The sequence below is a fragment of the Cricetulus griseus genome, chromosome 3 (assembly GCF_003668045.3).
Source record: "Cricetulus griseus strain 17A/GY chromosome 3, alternate assembly CriGri-PICRH-1.0, whole genome shotgun sequence".
In the NCBI taxonomy this organism is placed as follows: Eukaryota; Metazoa; Chordata; class Mammalia; order Rodentia; family Cricetidae; genus Cricetulus; species Cricetulus griseus.
Genome location: NC_048596.1, coordinates 161194180 through 161218056, shown reverse-complemented (window position 1 = coordinate 161218056; position 23877 = coordinate 161194180). Strand labels below are relative to the sequence as shown.

General features: G+C 47.9%; 1 protein-coding gene across 3 annotated transcripts in view; it reads right to left on the bottom strand.

The window, feature by feature from the left end:
• The window catches only part of Gpt2 (glutamic--pyruvic transaminase 2), a 32704-nt gene that overhangs the window by 3187 nt on the left and 5640 nt on the right, over positions 1 to 23877 (bottom strand). For all 3 annotated transcript variants that reach the window (XM_027406303.2, XM_027406305.2, XM_027406302.2), the window contains exons 3-11: positions 19589 to 19678; positions 17837 to 17945; positions 13958 to 14088; positions 11359 to 11602; positions 7168 to 7247; positions 5097 to 5233; positions 3826 to 4000; positions 1633 to 1788; positions 808 to 920 (exon numbers count right to left, since the gene is read on the bottom strand). In XM_027406303.2, coding sequence (XP_027262104.1) covers positions 808 to 920; positions 1633 to 1788; positions 3826 to 4000; positions 5097 to 5233; positions 7168 to 7247; positions 11359 to 11602; positions 13958 to 14088; positions 17837 to 17945; positions 19589 to 19678 — 1235 coding nt within the window. The remainder of the gene's footprint in view (positions 1 to 807; positions 921 to 1632; positions 1789 to 3825; positions 4001 to 5096; positions 5234 to 7167; positions 7248 to 11358; positions 11603 to 13957; positions 14089 to 17836; positions 17946 to 19588; positions 19679 to 23877) is intronic.

Below are 23877 nucleotides of genomic sequence, written 5' to 3'. Positions count from 1 at the left end.
TTTTTTTTTTTTTTTATAGCATCTGCTACAAGAGACACTGCCACAGGAGCTATGAAGAAATGATCATATTCTGAACAGAACTGGCCTTGGTGAGGAACACTTGCTGGGAATCCAGGTTCACATCTATACAGAGATAGGTCTGTGTCAGTGTAGTGTCATGGTCCACGCTGCACCAGGCTGGGCACCTGTCCTGCACCAGGCTGTCCTGGTTGGTTTTTCTGTCAATTTGATACAAGCTAACATTATTTGAGAAGAGCTTCACTTGAGAAAATAACTCCATTCCTTTGGCCTGTAGGCAAATCTGTGGGGACCTTTCTTGACTGATGATTGATGTGGAAGGGCCCAGCTGGCCATGGGTGGTACCATCCCTGGGCAGAGGTCCTGGATTATATAAAAAAGCAAGCTCTGTAGTCTCAGTTTCAGGTCCTGCCCCCAGGTCCCAGCATTGGCTTTCCCTGATCACTGACCGTAACCTGTAAGCCAAATAAACACCTTCCTCCCCAAGTTGCTTTTTTGTCATGGTGCTTATGATAGTAACAGAAATCTAACAAAGGCACAGGCTTTGTCCTGTGCATCCAGAAGCATGGAGCATGAAAGGGACAGGAGGCAGTCGAAGGACAGAACAGTCCAGGAGTACTTAGAGGAGATGGCTGTGAAGCGTCCCAGTTTTCCTCTTCTTCTGACGGGATCTGAGCTTGCCAAGGTGAGATCCACCCAAGGAAAACAGAGGCTTACACCCTTCAGTCTCTAAAGTAGGAACCCAAGTTTCTCCAGAAAAGCCACCTACCCCCACGGAAAATACTTTACCTGAAGTGGTAGGTGCCTTCTCGCTGCCCAAAGCCACTTCCCGGCACAACACAGATGCCAGTCTCCTCCAGGAGCTTCATGCAGTAAAACATGTCTGGGGCCATCTTATGGGACTGTGAGGGGGAAGCAGAACTTGAGATTCGTGGCTGGAAGTGTAGGCTCTCAACTCCTTGAAGTCTCAGAAAACCAGAAGTGGCTCTTTCCCAAAACCCAAGGTATCTACTCTGAATATTGAGGCTTAGGAATCACTGCCGTAAGAAGCAATGGCTAGGGGAGGTGGGGACTCTCATTTCATCTCCACCATCACTATCACACCCCACTTGGATCCTACCCTTCAGAGGTAGCATGTCTTGTTGTTTTAATATTTTTAAAATTTATTTATGTGTATGAGTGTTTTATCCGAACGTATGACTATGTACTATACACAACATACCTGGTATCCTCAGACATCAGAAGAGGGTGTTGGCTCCCCTAGAAACTGGAGTTATGGATGGCTATGAGCCACCATGTAGGTGCTGGAAGCCAGACCCAGATCTTTTGCAAGCAGCAAGTGTCTTAACAGCTGAGCCATGCTTCCACTGCAGAACAGCACCACTGGTCCACACTGGACTCTCACTTGGGGTTGGCCTCACGCTTACCCTATTACCACCATACTCTGTTGCAGATGGGACTCTAAAAAGCTACCACACAGTAAACTACATCTGTCCAAGAGACCTACAGAATTCAGAACCCCTAAGGCCAGCGCCACTGCTCACCAAAGCAAAATGCCAACCAACACCTAGACAGCTCAAGTGGATCCAGGAAGACAGCCAACCCTCCACTGACCTGAGCCGCCTCCACAGCCTTGGCAGGAATGAGAATCCGGGGAAAGGCATACATAGCTCCTTGCAAGGGGTTGCAGTGAATCCCTGGGACTTGGTTAAACAGATCTTCAGTCAGCTTTGCTTTTTGGGCCAGATTACCAAGAACAAATTCTTTTTCCTGATGACAGACAGAAAGCACAGGTATCAATTATCCTAGAAAAGGCTATGGAAGGCTGTTTTTTCAACACATAGGCAATAGAACACAGACAGAAGATGAATTATGTGTGCACAGCACTGTAAACAGAGCCAGGGGAAGGACACGAACAGATAGACAGGTCTTTCTGCAGGGATATTTTTTATTTCATTCATCAATCTGAATGGCCTGGATCCTGGATGGAATACCCTAGAAACACTTCTCTGAGAGACCAGCCCCATCCTGTAATCTAGGGACCATCCCTTTGCAGTCTCTATCAGTGCAGTGTACATGGTCACAGACCCAGACAAAACAGAGTCAGCAGGGCTGGAAAAGCGTTCAAAGCTGTAACAGAACCAGTCAGGCTTTCTGCAAGTGCTATTATTGTTCAAGAGGATTGACAAGGTGAGGCCTGAAGATGAGCAGATAAACAAAAGATGGCATATCCATGCAATGACATAGAACCCAGTCCTCAAACCCCAAGAGACCTCTATTCTTCTGGGACACTGTGCCAAGTGGATTAAGTCAGGCACAGAAAAGCAAACATTGTATAATTCCACCTCTGCATATATATGTTAGGGGGATTAATGCTGGCTTCCAGGAACCGGGGAAATGGGAGCGTGGGAAGCTATGTACTTACTAAGTCTGACACTTCAATTGGGGAGGCTAGAAAAGTTCTTGAGATGGAGGAGAAACAGCTGCACAACAATCTTTCTTTAATGAAACTGAACTGTTTGTTTGACAGGGTCTCTCTGTGTAGCTCTGGCTGTCCTGGAACTCACTATGTAAACCAGCCTGGACTCACAGAGGTCCTCCAGCTTCTGTCTCCCAAGTGATGGGATTAAAGGCATTCACTACAGCAGGCTAGAATCTTGTATTTAAAAAGAACAAAAGGGAAAAAAAAATGGGCTGGAGAGATGGCTTGGAGGTTAAGAGCACTGACTGCTCTTCCAAAGGTCCCAAGTTCAAGTCCCAGCAACCACATGAAGGCTCACAACCATTCTTTATGAGATCTGGTGCCCTCTTCTGATGTGCAGATATACATGGAAGCAGAATGTTATATGCATAATAAATAAAATAAAATCTTTAAAAAAAAAAAAAAAAAAGAACAAAAGTTCGGGGCTGGAGAGATGGCTCAGAGGTTAAGAGCACTGACTGCTCTTCCAGAGGTCCTGAGTTCATTTCCCAGCAACCACATGGTGCTCACAACCATCTGTTATGAGATCTGGTGCCCTCTTCTGGTGTGCAGATATACATGGAAGCAGAATGTTATATGCATATTAAATAAATAAATAAATCTTTAAAAAAAAAAGAGCAAAAGTTTAGTTATTTGTATTTTACTATAAAAAAAAGAAAGGAGGAAGTGGGAAGGAGAAGAGGGATAGGGAGTGTGACGGTATATATATGCCTCTAATCCTAGCCTTTAGGAGCTTGAGGCAATAGGATCTTGAATTCAAAAACAGTTAGGGCTATTAAACCCTGTGTCCAAAAAACAAACAAGCAAATCTTCCCCCTACAATTTCCTGAGAGACTGAGAACAAGAGCAAGAGCAAGATTGGGAGAGAGAGAGAGAGAGAGAGAGAGAGAGAGAGAGAGAGAGAGAGAGAGAGTTATACCATCTAGGACTGGCTTTTAGATTCTACAACCTAAAATGGTTTTGTTGCTGTTTTTAAACTGATGCTGCTATGCCTATCTTATCTCCCCTTCTTTTTAGGTTAGTAACAAAAATGTCTGCCAGACATGGGGCTCTCCTTCTGGGATCCTACCCACTTAAGATGCCCACAGATGAGAAAGAGGAGTCCATTCATCACACAGGGTCCTCCCACTTCTAAACACACTCCCTGTTGAATCTTTGGACTTAACTCATGAGGGTGGTTCAGCCACCAAGAGACATCATGGGCACCCCTTGAGGATGGATGCAGATGAACACAGACACACACACACACACACTGGAGTGGTGCCTCTCGTCTACTGTAACCCTGGCAATGCAGTGAGGTGGCTAGGTCAAGCAGACTCACTCACCCTGCTAAACTGCTCAAAAGACTCCTCGCCTGGGACAGGAGGATTCACAACAATATCCATAGCAGCTTGTCCAGACACTGGCGGGCAGAGACGAACTGAGAGTAGCTTTACCAGCTGGCCTTTGATCTCAGGGTGCAAATTAATCACCTCCATGTAGCCCCCTCTGTAGCCACACCTGGAGAGTTGAGCAGAGGGAGCACACCCATCAGTTATAGGAAGGTCTCACAAATGCAGTTTGGACACCAGATATACCCGAGTACCAAGCAGGCACCTGTGGCTGAGTTCTTGCCAGGGGCAGGTAAACAAACGGTAGGACAAAGACATTTTCCTACAAGGAAAAGCTAGTTCTTGCCTTCTTTTCCCTTCCTGTTTCTGAGGAGGTGGAGATAGTCCTCATCCTAGAGAAGGCAGGCCTCAAGGAGCAGCCTCCTCTCCCTGGCGTCTTTGAATCAGCATGCCAAAAATAGATACATTTTCACCCTTTTGGAGCCTCTATATTTTAGGCCATTTTGTCGTAGCTGTTTACCCTGAAACCCAATTCATATACTAGTCTACATCAAATGAAGCCAAGAACAATCTAAGGAGACAGCTCCCTTGACCAAGGCAACATATTTCTTCAAACTTCGTATGCCATTTCTTCCACCTAGAATGCTCTTCTCCCAAATGTCTCCCTTCGTCCAACTCCAGTCCCACCTTCCGGCATTTCCTCTGTGACCTCAGTTCTTCCCTGCCACGTGACTTTGCTCCTTGCCTAGTTCTTCACTTCTCGGTAACATATTGGCTATGTGTGACAGGGTCCTCAGTGCTAAAAACTCAGGTACTCAGTAACTACTAGTCAAATAAACAAAGATGGGCTCCAGACTAGCCCTTTGGCCTTATAATCCCTCCATGCTAAGGCAGCCTTGGCCACAGAGCTTGGTACCTGTCCACTCAACTCCTCTCCTTCATGGGCCCTCAGACTTCAGTCAATGTTAAAGCTTAGAGCAGGCTTAGAGCTGCTATGGGAACCTGTTTTCATTTCCATCACTTATCCGGTTTCTTTTGAACATGCTGCATTTCACTTGAGCCCCTGCACAAGGAGAGTTCTGGTACTTAGATTTTCCAGGGAGATGCAGCCTGGCTCCTGGTTCTCACAGCAGCAGCAAAGGATGAGGGGGCTTACTTTCCCACCATGTGGACCACAGGGCCAAGCAGAGGAGCAGGCAGAAGAGAGGGAGCAGTGCTGGGAAAGCAGACCGCCAGAAGCAGAAGAAGAGCAGAGGTCAACATACTCGCCCATGTAGCCCTTGGAGGTAGAGTGGAAGGATGCAAGCTCCACATTGCTGGAGTACTCAGGCCCCATCTGGTAAAGGACTTTCTTAAAGGAGTGGAATCTGCAGTCAGGAGAGTACACATTGTCCTGATAGACCTGCATGAGAACAGCACGGTTGCAGTGAGTCCTCCTGGAAGGCTGAACAAACACAGGCCGTGGCTGAGAGTAGCCAAGGGTCCACACCCAAGAGAGGTACATAGGTACAGCGTGAACCTGTCATCTGGTGCAGGTCACAAAGTCCAGCCTTGAACAAAACAGCCAGCCCAGATTCCAATGCTGTTTCCACAGATAAGCCAGAATGCACCTGAGGGAACCTTTCAGAGCAAGCAAGGGAACAGCCTCAGACTGGATGCTTCAGCTTACGACCGTTTAGGAGCTTCCCCGACATCTACATTTCCCTTCCCCACCCAATCTCTAGCCAGCCTGTCTAACACATTGGGCCAGCAATGACACCAGAGACTCCAATCTTCCCAAGCAAAATTTTCTCCTAAAGCACTGTTCACTCTTCTAGTGACAGAAACAGGGTCAACAGCCTCCTGTCCTCTGCTTTCTCAGTTTTAAGGGTGAACTCTGTCAGGAGTCCTTTATGTCACTTACCAGATTTGGAATCATTTGTCTTTGCCTCTGCTCTTTCTGCCAGAGCAGAACCCACGCATGTTTTGTTCTTCCATCTCTAGATCTAGCACTCACAGCCTACAAGTACCACCCTGCCTGTTCTGCAATCAGGGAAATTGGCTTTCTGGACCAGTGGGAAAGTCAGACAAGCTCCACCTTCAACGGCAATGGTGGAGCTCCTGCCCTCCTCCCAGACCAGTGGGGTAGTTAGTACACTGTCATAAGGAATCCCCAGGTCTCTCTGCTGCCTTTTTTTTCCTTTTAGAAATGAAGGCTTTTATATCCATGATTAGTTATGGCAATTTAAATGTGGTGATAGAGCAGAGTGCTTAAGGAGAAAAGAAAGTAGTATTCTAGAAACTACGGCCAACCGGAAACCACACAGCAATGAAGGTGAATGGAACATGATGAGTGCTGCTCGGTTTCTTCCAAAGCAGACAAAGAATGGGCACACCTACGCCTCATGATTGGTGACTGGGATTCAAGAAGCTAGATACAGACCCGAGACCCTCACAGGCTCGCAGACGGCTGGAGAGGAAATGAGATAGAAGATGAGAACTACCTAGAGGCACAGGAGTGACATCCGCCATTTCTGCCACAGGGCAGCTACACCTCATTCTTGGTAGCCATGGATTTCCCTCAGGGATGGCCCTCTGTAGCTTCCCAGGTGGAATTCCATCAGGGAAGGGCAGGGAAGACATTTTGTACCTTGCCTGGGCCTGGCCAATCTGCATATTACAACCACAGGCTACAGTGATAGGTTCAATAATCCATGGCTCAAGTTGAACCAATCAGGCGTAAACTTGCTGAAACTACAAGACTGAAAAGCTGCCCTCTAGAGACCGACGTTCAGAGATGAAAGGAGTATTTAGAAGACATAGTTTGAGTTCAGGGTCCAACCATATACCTCTGACCCTATCATCATCATCAACATCATCATTATCTCCAAGTTTAAAGCAAGTTTAAAGTTGACACCTGTGGCCTCAACACCAGGAGAAAAGCAGGAGGGTTGCTGTAAGTCTAAAGCCAGCCTGGGCTAATACAATGAGTTCTAGGGTAGCCTGGGATCCACAGACAACTCCTCTCAGTCTCCCTCTCCCTTTCTCCATAGATACGGAGAATGTAGGAACATATGCTCGCGAACACACGTTCGTGTGTGTGTGTGTGTGTGTGTGTGTGTGTGTGTGTGTGTGTGTGTGTGTGTGCAATAGAACTAGAGTCCAAGCCAACAGAGAGATAATTTGTGTACCAAATTCATAGGTTAAGAATGAACATCCTCACCTTTGCCCAGAATCACTATGCCTAGAAAGTTCTCTCTGGCTATAGAATAATCAGCCCTGGATCCCTCCCCTATAAGAGAAGGCTTACCCCCTCCCTCTCTGAGCTTGCCCACCCATCTCTGGGACTGCTCTTACCTCATCAGCCAGGAGGAAAAGCTTCTCTTCCCAGGCAAAGTGAATCACATCTTCTATGCACTTTCTGCTTTGTACCTGGCCTACAAAATCCCCAAAAAAACCAAAATGTAGATTGTAATGCTACTGAAGTTGTCCCCAAGTAACACTCCCATCCAAATCACCTGGGTGTCCTAAGTTCCTAAAGATCCCAGGAGACCACCCTCCTAGTTGCTCCTCATAGCAGTGAAACCCGGGTCATGCCTACAGGCTCCACTCCTGCCTAAGTCAATGAAGTCAGGCATGGGCAAGGAATAGTATTCCACACCTAACTTTTTTGTTATTCCTATGACCGGGGTGTGCCAGAAAATAAAACTGAAGGAGTTAATTTCATCAGCTCCCCCCACTACCGCCAATCCTCTACTATGCACCAGCAGCAAGCAATGCAGAAAATTGCCCTGGTTGATATGGTAACTGAGCTGGAGTTACTGAAGAACAACTGTGGGTGTCTTCCCAGAAAGGCAGGTGCACACGCCCACAAGGAAGCGACAGGCTCATCCCAGCTCATCATCTACCCTCAGAGCTGGCAAGTGTTCAAATCAATACTTGCAGAATACCAAATGAATGAGCTGGGCTGGTGCCCCCTGTCAGCTGCTACTCCAGAGAGAACTGGCACCATTAGGGTTTTTGAGAGAGCACACTGCAGTTCTCCTTGGCTTCCTTCAGGACCTGCCTCAAGGCCATCAGGGAAGACAACCACCACTCATGTCAGAGAATGGGTGCAAACAGCCTAACGGGTAAGTCAGCAGCCTACAGGCACACCACAGGAGCAGAGAGCAAAGGGTGAGAGGTGGAAGTGGAGCTCCCCCAGTATTCTTTCTCTGCTTTGAGTGTGACACCAGGGATTTCTGGTGTGCTCAATCAGGCGTGCTGATTTCTTTACTGTACAGCATATCTATGTTGTGTTATACATATATGCACAAATATGAACATATATTGATGTATTATTTCTGCATGCATAGACATCCTAATGCAGGAAAGCATGTAGAGTGTTACCTTTTGGCTAAAAAGAAAACAAATGTCTATAGACATCTATAAAAACAGAAATGTATCTTATTCAGAATTCAGCCAGGATTTCTACCTTCCACTTCTTAAGCAATGAGCCAATCTCTTTAGTAAGGGACTGACTTTTCTTTGGCCATCGAGTGCCAGCCAGGCTTCATAAGAAGGAAGTTCAGGGCTCTGGGACTCCAGCAGAGTGGCAGGTCCTGGTTTCTATATGGAAGCAGCATTGCTCTCACAGACAAAGGCTGGCCTCTTTGCGGGTAGAGCCCGCCTGCAAACTCTTTGTGGGTCTTGTGATGTCCTAACTACATACAATTGGAATATAAGCAGAGAATACACAAAAACATGTTCACTGAATGATGAGGGGAACACAAAGAAAGACTGAAAGGCCTTGAAAAGGCTTCAGCCTGGTGGAGGAAATGAGGTCGAATGGACGCAAAAATTTCACTGATAACACACGATGCACACCTGAATATAAAGACAAGCTTATGTTTACCCTGGGCCTGGCTGGGAGTTGGTGGCACACGCCTTTAATCCCAGCACTGGGGAGGTAGAGAGGCAGGCAGATCTCTGTGAGTTCGAGGCCAGCCTGGTCTCCAGAGCAAGTACCAGGATAGGCTCCAAAGCTACACAGAGAAACCCTGTCTCAAAAAAAAAAAAAAAAAGAAAGAAAGAAAACGTACCCTGGGCCTGGGATTCAACAGTCACTTAGGGCCCAGCCATGAAAACACTGAAGAGACAGAGTTGTGGAGAGTGAGAGAAAGTCTTATATGACTTTTTATAGAGGCCAGGCTATGCTCAGCTTGGGGAGACACAAGATGCAGCCTTGATACAAGTCCAAAAAGCTGGTCCCTGATTGCACCACACCAGAAGATGGGCCTAAGAAATTTCTTACAAACTGAGAGGAACATCTGTAATTTTACCTCCTCGCTTCTGCAGCATACCACAGCTGCCTTGTGAAGAACCCCAGCAGGAGGTAAGAGAAATGGCCCTGACCTAGACACACACACACACCACTAATCCAAGCACTTGGTTGGTATGCTGAAGCTGGAGGATTGTGAGTTCAAGGCCAGCCTGTCAAGGACTTCTGAGTGAATAAATAAAAGAGCTGCCTATCAAAGTCCTAGTGAACTGACTTGTTCCAAGAAGGGTCGGTAAGCACATGCCCTAGAACTCCCAGTGAAATCACAGGAAAAGATGCACTCTTGGGTTTCATCTGATACGCAAGGGATGGAGGTGCTGAAGGCCCTCCAAGGACAGATTCTAAGAAGGAATCCAACTCAGAAGACAGCAGAGCTGAGACTCGAACTGAGGTCCTTCCCACAATAATATTGATTCAGGTTACTGTTTTATGACCCAGACTTCAGTTCCACCATGCAGCCTTTTGTTTTGAGCTGGGTTAAGCTCTTGAAAACTGAAGCACCCTGGCTGAACCTCCCAAACTGCTTTAACATCTTTTAGCCAACTGGTTATGGTTCGTGGTTGGGAAGTTTCCATCTCCTACCACCCCTCTTCTAACAGCTGACTGATTCCCAAACATTAAGACCCCAGAAAACAAGGGTGGATGGTGCCTCCTGGGTATGGTGGCACACGCAGTTAATCCCAGAATTTGGGAGCTAGAGGCAGGCTGATTTCTGTGAGTTTGAGGCCAGCCTGGTCTACAAAGCAAGCTCTAGGAATGGCTGTATAGTGACACCCTGTCTCAAACAAACAAACAAACAAATGAAGGGGGGGAGGGAGAGAGAGAGAGAGACAGAAAGAGACAGAGAGAGAGAAAAGAGAGAGAGTTACTTATAATAATACACATTCACAGGGTCCCTTACTTACAACAGGCAAATCTTTAGCAGTGGTATGTTCTCCCAGACAGGGAGATAAAAAGATTTACATAAATACCCAAGCAGAAAATCCTGACTCAAAAGACAGGCCAGTGGCATATGCCTGTAATCCCAGCACTAAAAGGCTCAAGGAGGAGGACAGCTACGACTCTGAGGTCTGCCTGGATGGCACAGCAAGTACTAGGCCAGAGAGGAATGCACTGTCTCCAAAGACACCGACAAAAAAGAACTGACTCAACAGCCGACTCAGCATACAAATGCTGCAGGACTTGCTGTTCCAAGTGTGGCCCTGGGATCAGCAGAAGTGTCATCTTGGACTGGGTAGGCCTGCCAGGTCTTCAGCCCTACCCAGTCATTAAAACACTGGTGGGCGGAGTCCACATCCTGTACTTTAACAAGCTAAGAGTTTAGGAACCAGTGTCCTAAAGAAGTTCTCAGCACTAAGAACACTGACCTCCGGACGGGCCTGGGAGGTTTTAAAGCTGCCTTTGTGATACTGATCTACAGCCTAAGAGAGAGCAGAGTTCTCTGTCATTTCCCTTAACTGCATCATGGGCAGAATAGCATCTTCATCCCTCCTACAAGGCACTGAGCACGCAAACTAGTGTTTGCACCAGGTGCTCCTCTGCGACATTCAGGAATTAAAGTGGTTTTCAGCTGATTGAAGCATCATTTCATGTTTCGGAGAAGCAGATTCCACAATTACCTCGGATATATTTTGGCCCCAATTCAACTTAGCTCAACAAAAGAGAAGGGAGTTCCTGTTCCCTCATCCAAATAGCCCTGGAGACACTTGAACCAGCAGCCTGTGGGGTCAAAACAGGCAGGACTGTATCCTTTTTTTTCTAAGAAAAACATGCAAAATTTGGGATGCTTTTCAACTTCTAGAAACAGGCTTTTTTTTCTTTTGTTTGTTTTTAATATGGCACTTTCTTCTCAAAGAAACAGCCAAACTCCACACACCAGCATTCTGAAACCAGCTGAAAAAAAACAGGAGGAAGTGAATGTAACGCACCCCACGCTGAATGGTGACAGTTTGTGTGAATAACCTCAAGGGGTGTGAACAACCTGAGTCTTTGCAAATGGAGGTAAAATATGAAAAAGAACAGGTCCTGTTGGCAATATAACTCAAAAACAATTGCCTGTTTCTCATCTCCTGAGGTGGCCTGAGGCGAGTTTCACAGCTGTTAGCAAATGTGGAATGAATTGGGAAACTGGGACAGAGGGGACCTTGTGTCATTTAATTCTTTAGTAGTCAAGCATCCTCATACCCCTCCTAGCCCCTAGGAAAGTGGTAAGAGAGTAAATTGCAGACCTGTGGGGTTCCCAGGGTTGATAATGCAGAGAACTTTGGGGTCACAGTGGTCTTTGGCTTGCCGCACTGCCCGCCGGAGCTCGTCCACATTCAAGGCCCAGCAGTTCTCCTCATCTAGGTAGTAGTTCACCTGGACAGCGTCAAGCTCAGAGATGACCGCGGAGTACAGAGGGTACTGTGGGATGGGGATCATCACCCCTGTCCGTGACTTGCCACCCCCGGAGACCAGGAGCTTCAGGATCGTCTGCAACGAAAAGTAACATCTACAGGGTCCCTGCTGCCTTCAAGAAGCAATGAGCAGACAAGCCTGAGGAGGCCCAGGCCCAGCTCTCCATGGGAGGCCCTGCTGTTGCTTCTAGTGTAACCCCATCAAGTTTGCTTCACTTCCCTGTTTCCTTAGCTGGAACCTAAGGGGTGCTGTAGGCAGTACAAAACATTAAATGGCTTAAAGTTCTTGACCTATGTATGACACATAGTAAAGACTGGACACTTCACAGATGTGGAGCAACACATGCGTAATCTCAGCACTTGGGTGGCTGAGGCACTACCATCACGAGTTTGAGGCCAGCCTGGGCTATGCTGTGAGATCCTGTCTCCAAAAGACCAACCAACCAACCAATCACTTTCTAAACAGTATCTGGGTTGGTCCTGCCCTTACTCTGATAATCTCTCTCAAACTTTACTTATCAATAATCATCAGTTGCCTACACATGACCGGATGGACTTCTAAATAGTAGGCCAGTGAAATGGTATCACCAGCTACCAGGTGGTGCTTTCACCTATTTGCAAGCTAAGCAGAGTACACATTTATAGATTTCTTGAGAAAATATGGGAATCTGCTGAGGTGCTGGTGGAAGTGACAACAGTTCCCTGAATTAGTACGCCAAGGATGCAGGAAGACCTTCCACCTTACACATAGAGTCTATCTCAGGCTCCATTCCTTGCTGCAGGAATCCCACCAGACTGCATGATGACCACTTACCGACTCTGGGCCTACTTTCTCATGGGCTCAAGTTGGAGATCAGTGGATTTATTTGAATGAAAGGCCTTGGGAAACAAACACTCAACATCAAAACAAGAGCCTGTGTAAGGTCAGGAGACAAAGAGCCTCAATAAGATGGAAAGGATAACGATAGCTGCTCCAGTAGGAAGAATGCATGACTTAACAGCACTTAGTACAGAACCAGAGCCAGAGAGAAACATGCCCAAAGTGAACGGAGGGCCAGGGTGTGTGCAGCTAAGGAAGTGGCACAGAACTTGCCTAGCATACTGAGGGCCAGGTTTGATCCTCAGCACTGAAGAAAAAACAAAACAAGCCAACAAACAAAATCCAGGAGGCCACGAACCCTTTCCCCAAACCTGGATTTCAGACTTCAGCCAGGTAACCCTGACCAATCCACATAACCTATGCCATTGCATACTGATGCCCAGCCTGAGCCCGCCTGGCCCTCACTTCTAAGTGCTCCTTGACTTCATGTTACTTGGCTCTTTCTGGCCAGGTCCATGTTGAACAGAATACTGATTGACATGTGGCCTCTCTCCCTTTACTGAAGTGCCAATGGTTCTCTCTCTCTATTCTTCTTAGGATGACTTCTAGCATGCTCAGCATGGCTTCCAGGGCCCTACAGAACTTAGCCGTGACTTGCTTCCCTGGTCCTATTTCTGAGCTCACATCATTGTGTGAGCTCACCCACTTTGAATTCATTTCCAAAACACTAAGTTACTAAGATCAAGATCTTTTCAGACTCCGATCTTCCACTTAGAAAACACTCCCTCTCCCACATTGCCCATCCATTCCTGCATCTTTTAGTCTTTTTTCAGAGGAGCCTTGTACAGCTCCTGCTGCGACCATTACAGCACTTGGTCTTTTTCTTCACTACAGGACAGAAACTGAAAACTCGTGAGGTGACCTCTATGTCTGTGGTGTTAATGCTAGACTGTCATAACATTGGCATATAGGCAGAGGCCAAGTGATGGCCCTGGTTCCCCAAGGTCTCCCCAGCACCAAGCACGATGCCTGGCCAAGGTGGAGCGTCAGTATGTGCTGACAACAGAGGCCAAGGGGGACCCTCAAGCATCCTACAGCTCCCCGCCAGTGGATCGGTGGATCCTCCCGGAGGGAAACTGAAGCTGCGGTTGTATCCAGGGACTAGAAGCTACTGGGACAGAGGTACTGTTAGTATTCAGACATCTGTACTGGCCTGCCCTTGGGGTTCTGACAGAGTATGCCCTCAGTTGTAGCCACTAAGAGCACCCCCTGTGTACATTCACTACATTTCCTTTTAAAAGGGCCCTGCCCACCTTCCATCTCTCTCTCTCTCTCTCTCTCTCTCTCTCTCTCTCTCTGTCTCTCTGTCCCCCCCTTCTCTTCTGCTACTCCTGTCCCCAGAGGTCTCCCCTCTCCCCCTTTCCCATTCACTTTTCCCCAGTAAAAACCCCTCCATCCAAGCTCTGTTGCATGGCATCAGAGCTTGGGTGGCCCACTCTGCTCACCAAGCCTGTCTCCTGGCCAGCTGGTTCAAACATCTAGCCCTAACTTGCAAGGCTGTTCTTCACGAGAATGAACACTGGGCTAAGAACGGGCCATCTTTGCACATACAGAAATACCGTCGCTAGCTCCAGTGGTCAGGTAAATGTTGTCTGGGTCTGCAGGCACACCATCTCTCCTGGTGATAAAGGCTGCCACATCCTCACGGATACAGTTAACACCCTGGCTGGCACTGTAAGATCCTGCGAAACAACAAGCAAGATAATGATTAGAGGCAAGATGTCTGGTTCAACAAAGTGAGTGTGCCATCCACAGAATTAACTGGGGGTAAAGACGGCTGCTGACACTAAGGTGGACCTCCTTTCCACTGCTCTGGGCTCTGGAACTATGGCAAGTTGCTTACCTACTCATTTGGGCCCACCCACCCATCTTGCCACACAGTGTTTACTGAGCACCTATGATATGTTAAGGGCTGGTTTCTAATGTGTCAAGATACAGACATGTTTTATGACAACTGTACCCATTAGATCTGGGGTTTCTATGCTTTAGGTAGGTGCTTACTCGTGGTTCAACAGAACTTGAGAGAATGAGTTGACACTAGTACTCCAAAATAGCTCAGGGTTCTAAGTGGCACCAACACAGATCCTGGAGACTGACCCTGGAGTACCTAGCCACCACCTGCCCCACCATACTACACCTCTACTTAGAAGTCACTTCCTGAGTGAATGCACATCTGATTCCCAGTTTACAAACTGGCCCATCACCATCGCCAAATCCCATCGCCACCCTGGATAACCTAGTCCCTTTCACCGGATCACACCACCCTGAATCTCAAGGTCTTTACTTGAGACTACAGATTTGGAATGCATCTGCAAGCTCTCTTTTGCTCGGCCTCCTCTTCTGTTCTTTTGTCTTGTTTTTTGAGACAGGGTCTCTACATACAATCCAGTCTCTACATAAACCACACTGGCCTCAAACTTACAGAGATCTGTCTGCCTCTGCCTTCTGAGCATTGAGATTAAAGGTGTACATCGTCACGCCAAGCCCCAATCTGTTTTCCTAAACTTTCCCTCTATATTAGGACCCCTTGATGTAATCCTATAGATTTCTGCCCCTTATCCACTTAGTTATGAAAGCTGGGAATGACACACATATATAAAATATATATGCACATGAGTGCAGATGCTTGCAGAAGCCAAAAGCACTGGACACACCCCACACCCCACCCCCAACACCCAGAGCAAGAGTTAAAAGCCGTTGTGAACAGCCTGGCCTGACATGGTTGCTGGGAACTGAACTCCAGTCCTCTGCAAAAGCAGCACATGCACTGGGCATTGGTGGCGCTCACCCTTAATCCCAGTACCCAGGAGGCAGAGGCAGGCAGATCTCTGTGAGTTCAAGGCCAGCCTGGTTTACGGAATGAGTTCCAAAGCTACACAGAGAAACCCTGTCTCAAAAAAAAAAAAAAAAAAAAAAAAAAAAGCAGCACATGCTCCTAACGGCTAAGCCGTCTCTCCAGCCCCTGAGTACTGACTGTGAGTACTGTCAGTGTTTGCTCCTCTCAAAAGTGGTCGTACACTCCACAAGCAGAGACTATTCACCTCAACCACTTGTGTCCCTCAGTATGGGGAACAGCACCTGGTGCACGCTACGTGCCCAGAGTCAGGCCAGACAAAGCTCACAGCTCCCAACTCCTCCTGGACATTTAGTATCCAGGACACAACCTAAGGACTAAACTGCTAGTCAGATGGACAAAAAAGGAAGCACTAGTAAGAAACTTTTTTTTCCTTAAGATTGAGTCTCTATGTAGCTCTGGCTAGACTCAAATTCATAAGATCTGCTTGCCTGTGCCTCAGGGCATGTCACCATGCCCTACCAATTAAAAAGTGATTTTAAGAGCCATGAGAAAAACATGTGTGGACTTTAAGACTTCATACACGGGGCTTAGAAAGACATCTCAGCAGTGATGAGGATGGGCTGTCCTTGCAGAGGACCCAGATTCAACCCTCAGCACCCATGTGATGGCTCACTGTCTCCTGGAGCTGCAGCTCCAGAGGATTCAACACGTCTTCTGGCCATGGGCATGACACACATACAGAAAAGCAGGCATAAGCATGTACATCCATTTTAAAAAACATTTAAAAGTGAATGGAGAGATGGCTCAGTAGTTAAAGAACACTGACTGCTCTTCCAGAGGACCTGGGCTCAACTCCCAGCACCCACATGGTGGCTCACAACCATCTATAATTCCAAATTCCAGGAGATCCAATGCCCTTTCCTGGCCTCCACAGACACAAGGCTCTCAAGCGGTGTAGAGATATACATGCAGGCAAAAACACCCATATACATAAAATAAAAATGTTTAAAATTTAAAAAAACTTTCATATACATATTCTGACCATACTCTGGTCAGTATGGTCCTAGAAAACACTGCCACATTCCACTTCCTTTTACTTCCATCGCAGGAAACAGTTAAGGCTGCTGAGGGCTCAGCTGACAGTGGCACCTCAACATTGGCATTCATTACAAGGACCACACGAACTGTTCCTTGCAGATACACCAGCCTTTCTTACAAGTCCAGAAGGAGGAGACAAGACACTTCCTAGTTTAAAGATAAGAGGAAGGCTCAAAATGCATTTCCCTCATCTGTATTCATGAGAGTTCCTGGGACAGAGCCTAGTGTAGTCCACAAAACCCTTATGGTCTACTGGCCTCCTCCTGTAACACCCCAAGACAATCCTTCCATAGATACAGCCTCTCACCTACCCCCTTTGTCAGCTCAAGCTGACAAAGAAGGACAAAAATCAATGATGAGGTTTAGTGGGTGGAACAAAGGTCCACTCCCTAACCCACCCCCCACATTAGACACACAGAAAGCAAACTCCCCCCCCCCCTTCTCCTGCCTCTCCAGTAGAACTTCTGAAGCTCTCAGGGCCATGGGGCTTTGAGAAATACATTTGTCCTCTGTGCTGGGCAGAGGGTACATGAAAAGAAATACCTCCACCACAAGATTTAGACCTCAGGCTGGCAGGCAGAGAAGCAGAGGCACTGGCCTGTTCCTAAGAGTGTTGACAGAGTCACCATGGCCAGGTAAGCACAGAGCCCACAAGAGACAGAGCAGAAAGTGGGGGAGGGGAGCATGGAGGGAGGCAGGGGAAAAGAGACTGTTCCCTGACTGAGCAATTCAGAGAAATATCTGTCTAACTCTTGGCTCTGGGTCTCAGAACATTAGGGCACATATCCTAAGAAATCTTTGAGAACAACTGGCTTTTTGATTGAGATACGCTGTGCAGGCACTGGGGAAGGAAAGGGGAAATAAACAGGAAAGAAAATGAGATGAGAACAAAGAGCTAGAGGCCAAGAGTTGGATTCTAAGCAGGGGAGGGAGGAGGAATATCATTTTCACATCTACAGAGGTCAAATTCAGGACCTCCTTGCATGGAGCCAGAGGGTGCCTGCCTCTATCAGGAGCCAGACTGCTGGGTCTGGACTCTCCACAAAAAGGAACAGAGGGAGGATGGAAAGGATGAAACACAGTATGGGGGAGTGGGGGGTGGGGGGAGGTAATGGGGACAATTCAACTGAAGTAAGCCAAACAAAGCGTGGCAGAGGGGACCTGGATGCTTCCTGTCCTCGGCAAGCAGCAGCCATTTCTCAGACAATACCACAGACACAAGTTTGAGCAAAGCTGGGAACTCTCCTTTCATTCAGCCTCCAACTGCTTACTGAACCAACAAATCTTTGAGAGCCTAACACACCCAAATCCAGAGGAATCCTCAGAGGTACCTGTACTTGAGTTTGCGACCCACCGAAAGATGGCATGTATACCACTGACTTAGTAAATTAGAGAGAGAAAGAGTATGTATGCATCTGCACATACCCCGCACATCAGCCACCTTCCACACACTTAGCACAGCCACCTCATAGCCCTTTCCATCCTGGAACCACATTCACTTCACATCCCTGAGGACTTTGCAAGTTGGGCCTTACCCAAGCTGTTTCCACCACAAGCCTGCAGGATTCGCCGGGCTCGCTTCTTAGCATCTTCTGGGAAGCTGGGGCTGCTTAGCAGATTTGGGTAGGTGCAGAGTGCCATCACCTAAAGAAAGAGGGTACAGCTGAGCTTATAAGATGGTACCCCAAGCTCTGAGGACACTGGGCAAGGTACAGAGAGAAGAAGGCAACTCCAAACACCATGCCGCATGCAGCATGCCTCTCCCCAAGAGCTGAGGCTGTGGGAGCTCAGGGTAGCAAAGAGGAAGACGCTGGCTCTCTGCAGGAGGAGAGATTCTGATGCCCAAGGCTCGGCCCAAGAATGGGGTGCCAAAGGAGCAGCTATGGCAGAGTGTGAGGGTGTTATTCAGCCCTGGACTCCACTCTGTGAGGAACACTGGACCCAAACATTTAGGATCATAAGAGCTAGAGGGTCTCCTGGGTAAGGGGCCAGGCCTCAGTGGGGAGCAAGAATGTGCTGACAAGAAGGCTGTGAGACCCCTGCAGACACACAGCCTGAAGCCCTTCTCACCCTGCCCTTCCTCTAGACTAATCTTCAGATCTGAAAGCCGGAAAGGCTTTTCCTCCCTGTAACATAAAATCACCTAAACACACAAACTGAGAGCATTAACCACGGCCATGGGTGACAAGATGCCAGTAAAACCCAGTGCACCTGTCTAAAGCTGGCAGCTGAGGCTCACTGGGGGGGGGGGGGCACTGGTCATAGCTCTGATAGTAGTCAGGTGACTGACCAGTTTTGTGGCTTTTCTTTCTCTGGATAAAGAGCAATAACCTAGCTGACCCCTCGCCCAGGGGCATTATGAAGACCAGAGGAGACAGATGAAGGCTACAAGTGGTCGATACCACGAAAGACAAGTTAGGACAACTGGGGTCCAGGGCTGGGTTGGCTTAGGGGATGAGTTTGACAGCCTGTAACCTACACAGCCTGAGACTAGGTCTATATCTGGACCTGGGCCTTCCTCCTGCCTCTACTCCTCTCACAGAGCTACTGTTTGCTTCCCCACTTCTGCATCTGGGCCCAATCCACTCATCTCCACGGTCCTCTGAAGGTCAACAGTAATGGTTGCAGGGTATTCCTCATACCAGAACCAGCTGTATGCTTTGTCTGTAACACAGGGGCTGTGGCTGGGGCCTTCTAGCACCCAAAGGACAAGGTGAGAGAACCCTACTGTGTGCCACTTCTGAAGGTTGGTAACATGGGTAGAGAAAAGGGAATGAGACTGCCATTTTGAAAGTTCATTACCCTGCTTGTGAACCTTAACCACATACAGGTACTCCAAAACCTGTACTTTCTGCTGGGCTGGAAGAAGACCTCCCTCCTGCCCTCCAAGGCACCCTGATGATTTCCACAAAGCCAGCCAGCACTCAAACCCAGGGGCTCCCTTTGGGCTGCATTTTCACCCTGCATCCCTCCTCCCACCCCGCTGGGCTTGCACTTCTCTGTCCCACATACATACATGAATACCCTAGCGGAAGTTCTCTGTGAGGACCCCAGACCTAACACAGAGAAGAGTCTACCTGGAAGCTTTCCACCCCAGACCACCCCAGATGAGTTAGGGCATTTTTGATACCCTTGGAAGGGGATTGCTGAGAGAAACAGGAGACATCAGGCACGTGCCCAAAAGGGCTGCTACTGGTGGCAGATCCCTCAGGGATTCTATTGCTGTACTGGCCCCTCCCAGGTTCTAGTTTAGGGCTAGAGAGGCCTGCTTCAGAGGGCGGGCTCACCTGACGGAGGAAGGTGATTGGCTGCTGGCCCATAGCATGGGCATCCCCAATGTTGGCTCGGATTACCTCTGTGAATGGTTTTTTGATGCCCTGCAGAGAGAAGGTGGCAGGTGGTTATTTAACGACTCTTAAGCCCTACATTTCTGAGGCCAAGTTGTAGAATAGAATTACCACAAGATATTAATAAGCAATCCTATTTTGAGCCTCACCAAATGTCAAGTAGTGCTAACTAAACCTGCTACATGCCTGGGCCCATTTAATCTTCATAGCCATTTCCATGAGGAAGAACCAGGAGCAACCCCATTTCATAAACGAGGAAACTGGAGATCCAAAAGACTAACAGACTTGCTCGGTGTCACACAATTGATAAACACAGCATTAGCAATATGCTCTGCTCTATTGCCCCCCACTTACTGGACAAACTGTGAGGTGGCTGGGGCACCCTAAGGCAGCTCCAAAGGGTGTCACTTCACCAGGATTTATAAAAGAAAGCACTGGGACCAAAGTGGTGTAGAGAAACAGTGATGCCAGTGGCAAAATATGCCAAGTGTCAGGGAAGGAGAGCCTACATGTCCCTGTTCCCTGTGCCCAAGCAGAGTTTCACTTTGAAACCATAAGTAAGGGCTAGAGACACTAAGCTCCTGTTCTCCTCCCGAGGACATCCATCCTGGGCAGTTAGGGCCTGAACTTGTTCTCTTGCAACCTTGGTTTTGCAGAAAGGCTGGTTTCCTTTTCTTTCTTTTTTTAGCAGAAAGGGTAAGAGACAATGAAGTGAGCACTAAATAGGAATCACAGAGGGATTAACTCAGAGATCTGAGCCAGGTGGTGGTGGCACACCCTTTAATCCCAGCTCTCGGGAGGCAGAGGCAGGTGGGTCTCTATGAGTCTGAGGCCACCCAGGTCTACAGAATCAGGTTCCAGGACAGCCAAGGCTACACAAAGAAACCCTATCTTGGAGAGAGACAGAGAGAGAGAGAGAGAGAGAGAGAGAGAGAGAGAGAGAGAGAAGATTTGGATGTCACTAGGGAGTGAGTGAAAGACACTTCAGCTGCCACAAAGGTAAAATGGATCATGAAGATGTAGAAACATAGGAGTCTACACAGCTCCCTGATAAATCTAGAATTAGCTACTGGAGGAATAGACCAGACAAGTTTAAAGACCTCCCCAGGTGACTGAGAAGATAACCTTACACAGCTAGTCCAGGAAGGAGGCCCTGAGTATCACTGTGGAGGAAGAAGGGATAAGGGTGGGAAGGCCTTGCTGCCGCCCCATTTCCAATTGTGCTTTCCAAAATACAATAAAGATACAATTCTATGTTTTTGACACTGGTGAAGTTTGTTCTGAGTGTGTGTGTGTATATGTACAAGTGTATGTGTGTGTTTGCACATCTGTGTGCATGTGTGCGTACCATGCTCAGGTGTGTGCTTGCACATGGGCAAGCCTGTACAGGCCAGAGAATTTTGGCTATTCTCCATTGCTCTCCATCTTGTGGCTCTGAGACAGGATGTCTCACTGCCCCTGGAGCTCGCTGTTTTTTGGCCAGGCCAACAGTTAGCCAGCCTTGGCACTCCTTCCGTCTCCACTCTCACCAGCTCTGGGGTTTCAGGTACAGGTAGGACCATGTCTGGCTTTTTGCCTGGGAGCTGGGGATTTGAACTCAGGCTCATGCTTACACAATGAGCACTCTTACGGATCTTCCCTTCCCCACCATGCCTTTTCTTTTCTTTCTTTTTTTTAAATGATCAATAATGTACCCTTCAACAGAAGAAGAAGAAGAAGAAGAAGAAGAAGAAGAAGAAGAAGAAGAAGAAGAAGAAGAAGAAGAAGAAGAAGAAAGGCAGTAGTCTCCAGAAGCAAAAGCAGCTGCCACTTAAGTTTTCTTCTGAGCCTTATTTACAGCCCTAAGTCACAAGGCATAGTAAGCCAGAAAAGAAGCATAGAAAGGGCCTCAGAGCTTCACAAACAGAGCCCAAGTCTCTGAGAAGTGTGTCTGGGAGACAGGGGACCCTTCAAGTGCCTCGTGTCCCATCTTTTGAGCTAGTCAGAGGTGGTCAATTTATGGAGCTTTTTCCCTGGTACTCAGACATCTCCAGACCAAGGCAGGTGGTGGCAGCACTTGCTGTACCGGGCTGGGTCAGGGGAGAGAGCAGGAGAGATAGATAGGAATGTAGATGCAAGGCTCGCCCCACAGGTAGGAGCCTAGAAGGCTGAGGGGGTTATGAGGCATCTACCTGAGTCACAGCAGACAAAAGGCAGGCCCACACCCCTAGCATCGGCCCGGATTCCTGCTGAGGAACCCTCCATCAGCGTTTAAATCACTGTAGTTCTCAAGTCTTCAGCTACTGAACATAGGTAACTTCTGTGGTATGGCCAGAGCCTATTCTAACAGTAAGAAACAAATCTGTCACAGCCAAGAAGGCCAACACTCAACACAATTATAGGCCTGGGCCCTGGGCCAGCCCAACATAAAAGAAAATAATGTCTGGAATATAGCCCTGGTTGTCCCTTCCCTGTGCCCTCCCCCTGGCACTATTAAGCCAATTCAGGGCTTGCTGACACAAAGCCTGGGAACACTGAGCACCCCCTTTTTTGGGTCTTTGTGCCTACAGACCATAGACACTTTGCATGATGGATGAGCTTGGGCCAGGAAAGCAGCTCCCTTGAATAGACAAGTAGACCATTCTATACAGTCAAGAGCAACCACTCAGAAGGGTGTTCTGGGCAGACAAGGCCCACATGGGTTTGGAAATACGAAGGTACCCCAGAAAGATTCTGGCCCAAAGTGCTTATCCAGGCCCTTGGAGTTCAAAGTACTCAGAGGGGCCATTGCCCCAGCTCAGCACTTGGCAGAAGAACTAACAAGCATGCTGTGTTTCGGATGTCTCTCATAGCATTCTAGAGTTCATCTGTCTAATGCACTGGCACATGTCCAACACACTACTGCATCCCATGCAGCACACAACTGCATCCCATGCACCACTACGAGCGGGTCCAGGGGAGGTGGAGGCTTGCTTCCTACCACTTGAACTTATGCAGGGGACAATAGTGGCGAAACATTTCTTCAGAGGTAAAAGGAAAAAGATTTACCATTACCTTTCCCACTGTCCAGCACCACTGAAGGACACCAAGTCAAACCGGGACAAGGAAAAACAAAAGAAGTAATCAACAAACAGGGACGGCTGAGGAGATAGCTCAGGCAGGTACAATGACCCGAGTTAGAGCCCCAGAATCACATAAAACAAAACCCCCTCAAATGCAATGGTGTATGTTTATAATCTCAGTGCTGGGTAGTACAGACAAGTAAATTCCCAGGGTTCACCAGCCTAGATGAATCAATGAGTTACAGGCAAATGGGAGCCCCTGTCTCAAAATCTAAGGTGTACAGCATGCAAGAATGACCTATGGCTTCTACATGTTCCCTACATGTGTGTGCACCTGCACACACACACACACACACACACACACACACACACACACACACACACACACACACACGGAAAATGCTGTTTCATTTAAAAGAAAAAACAGAGCTAGTCAGGTATGGTGGCACATGCCTTTAATCCCAGGACTTGGGAGGCACGTGCAGGTATACTCAGAGGTTAGAAGAGGACATCAGATCCCTTGGAGCTCAAGTTACAGGTGTCTGTGAGCTTCCCAATATGGGTTCAAGTAATCAAATCTGGAACCCCGTAAGAACAGCAAGTGCTCTTAGCCAATGAGCTATCTCTCTGCCCCACCCCACCCCCAGCCCTGTGTTGAATATCTTAAATACATATGCACTCTTTATGACTGCCAGTTACACTCACCCCAATGGTGAGAGGAGGCAGGGACAAGAGCAAGTTAATTTCCTTTTCAAGGGATGGCCCAGTCATTTCATGAGACCTATGCACAAGTCTCTGTTTTGTTCAAGAAATATTCCCAATAGAGGAAATAAGGAGGACAAGGGTGAGAGAAGGTTGGCCGGGACCAGAGAGAAAAACCAAAGCAAGTATGGGAAGTGAAGACTAAGATGTGCACTGAGCTACAAAGACGGCTCCGTAGGTCAGCGTTTGCTATACTGTCTGGTAGAGGACCTAAGCTCAGTTCCCAGCACGCATGGCCAGCAGCTTACAACTGCCTGTATCTCCAGCTCCCCGCCTGTGGCCTCTGTGGGCACGTCTACTCACGACACATGAGCACACACACAAAAATAAATCTTTACCAAAAGCAGGTACAGGAAAGGGGCTGGGAACAGGGTGGGAGAGAGGCCTTCCCAGACCCCAGACACTTCGTATGAAAGGCCCCTCGCT